Source organism: Frankliniella occidentalis, unplaced genomic scaffold (assembly GCF_000697945.3).
Source record: "Frankliniella occidentalis isolate FOCC.00 unplaced genomic scaffold, Focc_3.1 Scaffold25, whole genome shotgun sequence".
NCBI lineage: Eukaryota > Metazoa > Arthropoda > Insecta > Thysanoptera > Thripidae > Frankliniella > Frankliniella occidentalis.
Window position 1 is genome coordinate 1,898,284 of NW_026267155.1, and position 9,149 is coordinate 1,907,432.

Below are 9,149 nucleotides of genomic sequence, written 5' to 3' on the forward strand. Positions count from 1 at the left end.
GGGGGGGGATTCACCTGGCGTTGACGGCCGGCCGGCCGGTCGTGTCGTCTGGACTGGAGGGTGGCCTCCCCCTCCCCACCACCATTGTGACCCCCGCATTCACCCTGCTGCTGCTGAGGCTGCGCGATGCCACCCACAACACCCAGAGATAACCGACGACAATGTTCTCTCCGATAAACTCGGTTGTGTCGGGGAATGTCGGATAAGGTTCAGGCGACCTCCATAGTGGATATGTGGTTATTTTGGCACGAATCCCTTGCTTTCCCCTACCCACCCTGCACATCGAGTGATTCAGATGATCGCTTTTGTAAACCTCCCGTAGAGCTCACTTAGGGATGGGGATGGGAAAAATAAAAATTGCAACTGCTTCTTTCTTTGGGGGAGGGGGGACTTTCACTCCCAAAAAGTTTTCTTTCATTGCCTCCTAACGTCAGAACGTCAGCCTACATCATCGTTCCTGCGTCCTGCGTTGGCCACCCTACTGTTGTGTGAGGTGGGGGTCCTTTGTTGTTGTTGTGGTGGTGGTGTCATTTAGTTATTGTTATTGTTTTGGCGCTCTTTCTCATCCAACATCTTTCAAGATATTTTGCGTATCTTTCATTGTTCTATCAGTAGGTCTTCCCCTTTCGTTCCACGAAGACTCACGAATATGGGGAAAATACGGGAGTTGACGACGGAGGAGAAAATGACTATGAGACTTGGTATGTACGACGTCAATAGAAACATCAGCAGGTGTCACATGGTTATGTTAAATAGTTATTCAAATAATCACTCCTTATTTTATTATTGATGTGTTATGCGTGTGGTCATTTTCTTACTCCTTATTTCATATGTCCTTACTGTTTCTCACTTGAGATGACCATTTTATAAATGGATACATAATCTGTAAACCTAGATAGGCAGGGTTCTGTTGCCTGAGGCCTGAGCGCGTTTGGCTTAGACTTCTACATTCCCTTTTCATGGTTGTAGATTCATTGCATATTATCTGCAATTCTAGTATGTGTGTATTGTAAATTGCAGATGACATTATATACTATGAAAATGCAAGGAATATCCAAGAAAATTACCAATGGAATCATGATCAAATTGAAAGTAATTCGAACATGACTGATCAATCTAATCATGACAGCGGGAATCATGACGTGCAGCAGTACTATGACAATGAAAGAAGGAACAATTATCATCATGATTTCTATCAACCTTATAATCAAAGAAGGAATCAAGCTCTCATGCCTCGCAAGAATTTTAGAAGGAACTACCACAATTCTCATCATGATCATGTGAAATGGAATTACAACAGAAGGAAGAACAACAGTTGGAAGAATCACAGATCACCTTATTTGAATGACAGATTGGTAAGTATTGTAATCTACTACTATTACTTACTTACATGACATGTTGACTATACTTATTATTTTTTTATAGATTCACAAGATTGAATCTGCTCCACGGGGTAGCATTTTTCGTCGTTTGGAACTTGATCTTCCCTCCCGCCAAATTCCAGGCGCTGGTCATGTGTTTTACGATTGTGTCTTCCATTTTCACTGACACCAGGACTATTCTTGATAATCATGGCAAAGACTCTTTTATTTTTTGTTTAGTTTTCTCATTTCATTGACAGTGTGGCCACAATGTTGTATGATGGAAGCTGTTTTATTTCTTTACTAGTAATTGGAAAATATATTTTATTTTGGCATTTTGCCTCTCTTAACCAATCAAATCTTGTTTTTGTCTTTTATAACTCCTGGATTGCTTAATACCTCCTATCTCACTAGTTTCAACATATTAATTTGCAAGACAACTGAGATTTCATGACAGGCCTTAGGCATATACTCTCATGCCTTAGGGGAGCTGGGGGAGCCCACTGTGATGGCGAGACATCCCTTGAAACATGGTTTGATGAAAATAAGTAGAAAAACAGCATAGACGAATTGCATTAGGATCGATGCAAAAATTAAAACGTTCATGTCAAAAATCTCTCATCCCAATTTCACAAGGGAATGCCCACATTCGCCGAATGTTTATAGTGGTACTGCCAACTTAAGATGTTTCCCTGAACTGCACCAATCGAAAACACCTCGTCAAAGAACATGCTAGCCCTTTTGAAAGTATCAATTTAATTCGCTGCATACGCTTGCCATTTGTTCCTTTTCAACTCTCGATTCATGGGTGTCTTTATGAGAAAAGTGTCTGGCAGGACCGAAATGAGCATTTGAATGTTGGAGTGCCTGCACACCCTTTGTTGGGCCCTGTCAGTACTTTCACTGCACTTGCCCTGCGGGTTGGACTCCTGAGTCCAGAGAATTTAGTTTTGTGCTGCGGTGCTGCTGCGTGTAATTTTGTCTATCTGACGATATTTTCTTCAAAATGGAGGCGAACATTATTCAACCGGAGAATAATGTTATTCCACCGGAGATAAAAATCAACATGGCTCTTGGTAAGAAATCATGTCAAATGGACCATGGTGTTGTTGACAATGGTGATGAGCTAGAAGAGGTTGGAAATGATTGTACAGTGTTAATGTTGCCTTTCTCGTTACTGTACCAACTATTCATTTACATTATTATTTTCTGCATGACAACAATTATTTATGCCTTCTGCGTATGTGATGTTATTGTTAGGTTATGTTATCTCTTTCTGACAATCGGCTCAAATTGTTTGCAGATGATATCATAAGAATAGAAGGGAAAAAGTTGCCAATTAGCCATAATCTATACAAAAGGAAGCCTTTCTATAAGAACTTCCGCAGGAACCATTATAAAAGGTTCTACCGTAAAAGGAGATATTTGTCACAAAATTGGCGTTTAAGATCGAACGGCCCCGGCAGTGCACCTGGTGTAAGTATCTCTAACCCCATTTCTTTCTTGCACGAATCGCATGTCCCTGTTTTACCTGAGGTATTAAAGGTTTCATATCTCTTTCAGCGGTACAAGCTCAGAGCCTTTCTGGAGCGGAAGTGGAGGACAACACCTTACAATTCTGTGTTTCATAGGCTTGGATACAACTCAGTTGCAAAGGCTAAGTTATGGGAAGCCCGGAATTACACTCGGCCAAACACCTACAGGGTTAGTTTATTATCTTCGCTCATTTGAAAGTGCTCTCAATTCTGTTGTCTTACTTCTTTCAACTTGTTCTAGAAATGGATGCCACATGTGCAGAGAGACCCACATCGACTTCAGAAGCTCTACGCTTCTCAAAGGCAGTAAGTGTTTGAAAACTATTTTCTTTTACTTTAAGCTTTCCTTTTCTGCACTTTTTACTTTTTTTATTTTTGTTAAATCAGATTTTTAATTGTTTTGTGAATATGCTAATGTGAATTTTTATTTGCAGTTATACAAGTAAAAACATCCTTCAGATAGACCCCTCAGAGCTACCACCATGTAAGATTTGATATTATCCAATAGCTGAATTTTTGAGATATGTAGTTTTCTTATTCTCATTATTGGTTTCAGCTTCTGAGCCAGTTAAGCCTTTGAACAAAATCAACCTGGCACAACTGCGGGATATTTTGGGGGGCCAAATAACGCAAGTGGCGGAGGCTACCTCTGAAACTGGGACCGTAACCACAACAATCACGAGGGTGGCTTCCTTTGACTCTAGAAGTGATTCTAACTTCAGTCTCAATTCTAATTCATACTCCAATTTTAATTCAAATAACTCTAATTTTAACTTTAGTGAAAACTCTATATGTCAAGAGCCAACCCAGAATAAACTTTTCAATTACCTTAATTCAGGCAGGCAAAATTTTGCTAATACAATGAACAACAGTGTTCAGAACCAGTTTCCTATGGGTGGCTCTTTTAGTCTAAGAAATCAATTTGACAATACTAATCAGAATCGTATGGTAATGTCTGGAGTTAATTCTGAGTCAGGGAACACCATGGCTGGTACTTCTATGAACAGAATGGGTTTTTCCGGATTCAATAATGGATTTATCCAGCAGGCAGTGTTTACCCCAGTAAGTATGCCTTTGCTACGCACCAGCTGTTTCGAATTTTATCTCACTAAAAACTATTAATTACCTTTCAATTTTGTTTTACAGAATATGAACAGAACTAATGTCAATTTACAAGATGAAATTGCTGGCATTCAACAAGTAAAGAATGACCTCCCTCCTCTTGTGGTGCCGGTTCCTGGCACTAAGTTTCGTCCTCTTGGCAGAGGAATTGACGACTGTAGATTGACACCTCATGCTTTAACAGTGCCTCTGACTGCACGTATTGTGAACAGTACTTCTGATCCTATGGAGTTTTAGTATTTTACTTCATTTTATTAGATGGTGTTTCTTTTCCTTTTTTGTTTTTTTTCCCCCATCATGATTAATAATTTTTAATTTGATTTTCTTTCTATGTTACTGTACATTAACAAGCATTGAAAACAAAAACATGAGTACAAGTATTGTTTACCAATAAAATTATTTTTTGTATCGAACTGGTTTGTATCATTTCTCTTCCCACTCATTTTGATGCTTTAGCAGAATTTTTCTATTTGAGTAGAATTAAATGTGTTGTATTTCCACTCTAACTGCAATTGAATTTGAACTTTCCCGCATGCTACAACAGCTGATATGAATTGTGCTGCCTCCGTGCCTCCTCCCCCCCCCCCGCTCCCCCGCCCTAGGGCAACGGACGTGGGTTTGTGGTGGACTGTGGCCCGGCTTGAGTGATCCTTTGACAGTAGCCTGGACGTCAATTTCCTTCTATCAAGACTAATTTAGAACCCAAATAGACCTTATAATGGCGGCGCTAAGCAGCTGTCGCACCGTCTTTCAAAATTTAAGGATTCTTGTGTACGTGAAGCCTGGCACCATAACCTCCTCGGAGTGTCTGTCAACTTCAAGTTCGTCTGTTTCTAGTGTCATACCATCTCCTAGGACTGTTATCGCTGAAAAATTCAAGAGAGCTATGGATTGGTACGAGGAGGTGACCGGTATCAGGGAAGTACGTCTGTCGCAAGAAAAAGTTTTGAAAGCAGAAGACCGTTTTATAGCTGCTCAGGACGCTCGTCGAGACATTAGCAAAGAACTGTCTGCAGTGAGGGACAGATTGAAAGACATTTATGCTGAACTGGACCAGACATCTCGTGGGGAAGACCGCTATGTCCTTCTTATCACTCAAGAACACAAAGTTCTCAAAGATGAGAGAAGATTAGCCGATCAGTTCAATCGCTGTGAACAGGAGGAGCGAGAAAATTTTTCTACTTTATCTTCCGCAGTTAAGGAAAGCCATGAAAAGGAAAGGATTCAGGCAGAAAGGACTAAGTACTGGTCAATCATTGGTTCTATTATAGGCACAATGATTGGCATTGGTGGTAGTTCTATTAACAATGAATTTAAGATGCGAGAGTTAAGGAAGCTCGTGAAAGAATCTGCACAAGCTACCATACTGTCGCGTCAAGAAGCAGAGGTACCCAAAGATTTGATCATGATCACAGATAATGTTCGGGAACTATCACTACAGTTGGTTCAAGAACAAGCTAATATATTGGATACAATTAAGGAACATAACAGTGCTATGGGAAAGCAACTTGAGCAAGTTCAAAAATTTACTGAGAGTCAAATATATGTTACAGGGGATGGAGTAGCATTAAATATTGATCAACTCCTAGAAACACAACGGAAAGAAAATAGAATTTTAGCTATTGTTTGTTTGTCTTCTGTAGTGTGTATTATGTTTGTTACAAAAATATTTAGTTAGGTATCTTAAGATAAGAAATCATGAGTATATTATGTGTCTAATAAGTGTAAGGTGAAATTGTGCACGGAACTGTATTTGAATCTTGCCAATTTATCCAGTGAAAGGATAATAGTTCTGAATAGATGTGAATAATCGACCTATTTGATTTCTATGTTGTTCCTGTTTTAGGGAATTGGTTTACATGGTATCATTAAACAATTTTAATACATTAACCTTAAGTTTTGTGGACAATTTGTTGCATATTTACTCCATGTGATCTTCGGATCACTCCAACTTGCAGATCCTCTGAGGGAAGTTTATGTGTGATGATTGCACATTATTATGAATGAGGATTTTTAAGAGGTAGTGCCACACTTTCTTTTTCAGACACAAAACAAAATTTTAATCAGTTCAAAACAAAATATTTGTCCTTGGTAACACATGCATACAAGCTACCTCAATATAAATTTTACATATTTGTGGCTTGATTGTTTAAAAAATGCACATGTCTTTAAAATAAGTGCAACTCTAGCACCTGTACTGACTTAATTTACCAGACTAATTAGTAACAATCTTAGTATTTATCTTTCAAACATTCAAATTCTATTATCACACAAATTGTCTCTACCCAAGGATTACACAATACAATGAAAAACAAAAAGTACGTACTAAGCAAGGTGGAACATCAAATTTTAGAGACAAAAACAGCAAGATATTTGGAACATAACCATTTCATGGGAAACAATGCTATCAGAGATTTTGAGATAAGAACTCAATGAAATGGTTTATGACCCTTCTGTCTTTAACAGTTTTATTTTTCACCATCCCTGCAAGATATAGCTTTCTCAAACTTAATTCCTGACCAGAGAACACAGATATGTAGGTACACTAAGATAAAACAAAATAGAAAAATACACTTGGGTTTGATGAATAATGGACAGATAAAAAGTAACACAAAAAATGAAAATGTTTATCAAACTAATCATTCCACTTGCGGTATTCTACACCATCAGGAGGCTTCACGTCCACAGTTTTCTCCTTCACATCTTTCCACACTGTACTCAAAACTGTGCCCCCTGATTCAACCTGTGACAAGAGAGAAAAACAGGTATAATATTTTACCCAAATGCAGTCAGAAGTTCTGAGTAGGGACTGGTAAATAAACTTACAAAGGATTTATTCATAGCTCGCCTCACATCATCTGAACCTTCACCATAAATTTGTTGAAACAAGGCATTCAAAGCAGCTTCTCCCTGTGGTTTATCATCTTCTGTTTCTGCTAAAGCTACAACTACTTTGTCCCAGTTTTTTTCTTTAGGTGCTTTTCCAACTGTAAAAATTTGTTGAGGAACAAGTTATGATCCCATATCTAATGGACGTTTATTAAATAAGGAAAGGTGGTAAGTGTCTTCGCCAGAACACTTACCCTCTGATGGCAGAGCTGATGCATCAGCTTCTAGCTTTTCCCACCTAATGCCATCGGCTTTCTTCAATTTAATTTCCACCTTAATTTTGAGGTAGGAAAAAAGGGAATACTAGATTAAAAACTAACCATAAACACAACTAAAAAGACAATCCATATAAACTTACTTTAGATGATAGAATTTTATGTGAAGATTGACTGGAGTTAATAGGGTGCAATAAATTATATTTGAAGCAGGTCTGCTTGTCTGGTAGCTTCAAGTTAATAGTTACCTGAAAATAATTTTTCTTATTAGAGTTAAATCTTGAACAAGTAACTTTTGACTGAAACAAAATGTTACACACAAGACCTACCGAGTCATCAGCATAGGCTATTTCAACATTGTCGTCTTTCAAATTCTTAACCAGGATATTGATAATGACGTGAGTTTCGGTTTGATACCAGTCCTCTCTAATTTTAGGCATTGCAGCTGGTGCAGGAACTACAGCTGCTGGGCACTGCAGGTAGAAATAAGAAGAAGGAACATAATAAAGATCAAGTAACAATAATGCAAAGTACTAAATTAAATTAAGTTAATATACCTCTGTGCTTTCAGTTGCCATGATAAAAAGTTCTCTAGCTATGAAGCAAACTGCTTTAAACGCCTGGGTACAGCAGGAAACTCAACCTGAAGAAATAAAGGGGTTAAAATTAGAAATTACAATAAATGACAAGAAGGTATAAGGGAAAGTAGAAAGATAAGTGAGGCAAAATAGAGTAACTTAGGTTAGGGAACAGTACGCTACATCCGCACAAAGAGATAAACGACAAGACGTTTCCCAAATGATTGAAATAAAATAGTCAAGATACAAATGACGTCAATACCCAGAAATTATGTGCAACAAGAGGAAAATAAGAAATCGGCAAAAGATAAAGGACTCCGACACTGTCTCCAGGTTTAATAAGAACTCCGTGTGAATCGACAAGAACCAACATAAAATGAGCCTGTGGGGATAGGTTAAATACTAACCGTGGACACCTTACGGGCAATTGATGTTCACCATTGGACCTAAACGAACTCCATCGAAATTTCACGAGATCAGGATTCTGATTCTGGACTTTTCCAAACAGTGAATAGAGAAACAAAATACGATCGACGCTGTTTACATCACGCCTACCACACTGGCGGTGACTCCAAGGGAGAAGATCGCGCAGCAAAAAATCACCCTCATTCGACGCAAACAACAGTGATATGACATTCTCTCGCTCCAGTAGAAGGTCGGCGTTCACTCGACATCCGCAGTTGAATAGTTATACGACGCTGTTCAGCCGACAATGGTGTCGCGGGGAGTGGCCAACCTGTCACGCTCGAGATTCGAATGAAAGGTCGCCGCGAGCGACATGGGACGGTTTCGACGTCTTTGGGTCTTACGCCCACGCCCGTTGTCCGACCCGAAGAAGTCTCCGCAGCAGGCATGACGGACACGAGCGCTTGACGGTCTTGGACACCGCCGCGAGCGTCGCCAGGGCCGTGAGGGCATTGTCGGCCGCCCCCCACGCCCGCCATGAGCCAGTGCAACATCGTGTTCCTCTTCAGGCGGCGCTCCCGGGGCCGCGGCCTGGACAAGAAGCGGCGGCTGCTGCCCCGGGCCTGGCCGGTGAGACCCCGGCGCACCCTGTAAAACGAATCCGGCCTATGAACCTGTGAGAATCACACCGCTGCGCAATACTTGCTTCCAGGCTGCACCCCCTTCGAGCGCACGGCCCCCATTCTTTTCACCAATTTTCAGGACCAGAATTAGCCCAGACTTCCTCGCGAAGGACTTGAACTTGAAATTGGTGTTTAGTATCGTAGCGATTCTCGTGCAAGACCACACGCAGCGCAATAATAACCCAGCAGCAGCTCACTCGGGGATTGGTCATTCCCTCCCTCTGTGGAGCTCTGACGACGTCAACGCCTTTCTACCTCCCCAGGGCGCACTCCCACCTCGCAGCTCACCGATGAGGGGCACCGGGGTCAGTGGGGCCCCCACCCTGAGAAGGTCCGACCCCCAGCCCCCTGCTGACCCCGC

General features: G+C 40.6%; 4 protein-coding genes across 4 annotated transcripts; 3 read left to right on the plus strand and 1 right to left on the minus strand.

Annotated features, from left to right (window-relative positions):
* Window positions 1-499: 499 nt before the first annotated feature.
* Window positions 500-1,720, plus strand: LOC113212873 (TBC1 domain family member 5 homolog A-like). Its single transcript, XM_026431719.2, has 3 exons — window positions 500-701; window positions 1,021-1,355; window positions 1,426-1,720. Exons 1-3 carry the CDS (start codon window positions 650-652, stop codon window positions 1,546-1,548), a joined length of 510 nt encoding a protein of 169 aa, XP_026287504.1. The 5' UTR covers window positions 500-649; the 3' UTR covers window positions 1,549-1,720.
* A 516-nt stretch (window positions 1,721-2,236) lies between these two features.
* LOC113212870 (uncharacterized) lies at window positions 2,237-4,431 on the plus strand. Its single transcript, XM_026431715.2, has 7 exons — window positions 2,237-2,437; window positions 2,665-2,837; window positions 2,925-3,065; window positions 3,138-3,202; window positions 3,331-3,380; window positions 3,453-3,958; window positions 4,043-4,431. The coding sequence occupies exons 1-7, from the start codon at window positions 2,368-2,370 to the stop codon at window positions 4,253-4,255; spliced, it is 1,218 nt and encodes a 405-aa protein (XP_026287500.1). The 5' UTR covers window positions 2,237-2,367; the 3' UTR covers window positions 4,256-4,431.
* Window positions 4,432-4,589: 158 nt separating this feature from the next.
* Window positions 4,590-5,914, plus strand: LOC113212871 (mitochondrial potassium channel-like). The gene has a single exon (XM_026431716.2). The coding sequence runs from the start codon at window positions 4,737-4,739 to the stop codon at window positions 5,694-5,696; it is 960 nt and encodes a 319-aa protein (XP_026287501.1). The 5' UTR covers window positions 4,590-4,736; the 3' UTR covers window positions 5,697-5,914.
* Window positions 5,915-6,050: 136 nt separating this feature from the next.
* On the minus strand, window positions 6,051-8,274 carry LOC113212872 (protein SGT1 homolog). Its single transcript, XM_026431718.2, has 7 exons — window positions 8,108-8,274; window positions 7,680-7,765; window positions 7,452-7,595; window positions 7,266-7,370; window positions 7,102-7,180; window positions 6,845-7,005; window positions 6,051-6,761 (listed from the first exon to the last, which is right to left on the minus strand). The coding sequence occupies exons 2-7, from the start codon at window positions 7,698-7,700 to the stop codon at window positions 6,654-6,656; spliced, it is 618 nt and encodes a 205-aa protein (XP_026287503.1). The 5' UTR covers window positions 7,701-7,765; window positions 8,108-8,274; the 3' UTR covers window positions 6,051-6,653.
* Window positions 8,275-9,149: the final 875 nt, after the last annotated feature.

Bases quoted from the DNA above. Each gene is read 5' to 3' on its own strand.
- LOC113212873 (XM_026431719.2), top strand. From the start codon at position 650: ATGGGGAAAATACGGGAGTTGACGACGGAGGAGAAAATGACTATGAGA. The intron at 702-1,020 runs GTATGTACGACG...TGTAAATTGCAG, and splicing joins GAAAATGACTATGAGACTTG to ATGACATTATATACTATGAA. The intron at 1,356-1,425 runs GTAAGTATTGTA...ATTTTTTTATAG, and splicing joins CTTATTTGAATGACAGATTG to ATTCACAAGATTGAATCTGC.
- LOC113212870 (XM_026431715.2), top strand. From the start codon at position 2,368: ATGGAGGCGAACATTATTCAACCGGAGAATAATGTTATTCCACCGGAG. The intron at 2,838-2,924 runs GTAAGTATCTCT...TATCTCTTTCAG, and splicing joins GCCCCGGCAGTGCACCTGGT to CGGTACAAGCTCAGAGCCTT. The intron at 3,959-4,042 runs GTAAGTATGCCT...TTTGTTTTACAG, and splicing joins AGCAGGCAGTGTTTACCCCA to AATATGAACAGAACTAATGT.
- LOC113212871 (XM_026431716.2), top strand. From the start codon at position 4,737: ATGGCGGCGCTAAGCAGCTGTCGCACCGTCTTTCAAAATTTAAGGATT.
- LOC113212872 (XM_026431718.2), bottom strand. From the start codon at position 7,700: ATGGCAACTGAAAGCACAGAG. The intron at 7,596-7,679 runs GTATATTAACTT...TTCTACCTGCAG, and splicing joins TGGCAACTGAAAGCACAGAG to TGCCCAGCAGCTGTAGTTCC. The intron at 7,181-7,265 runs GTAAGTTTATAT...CTCAAAATTAAG, and splicing joins ATAAAATTCTATCATCTAAA to GTGGAAATTAAATTGAAGAA.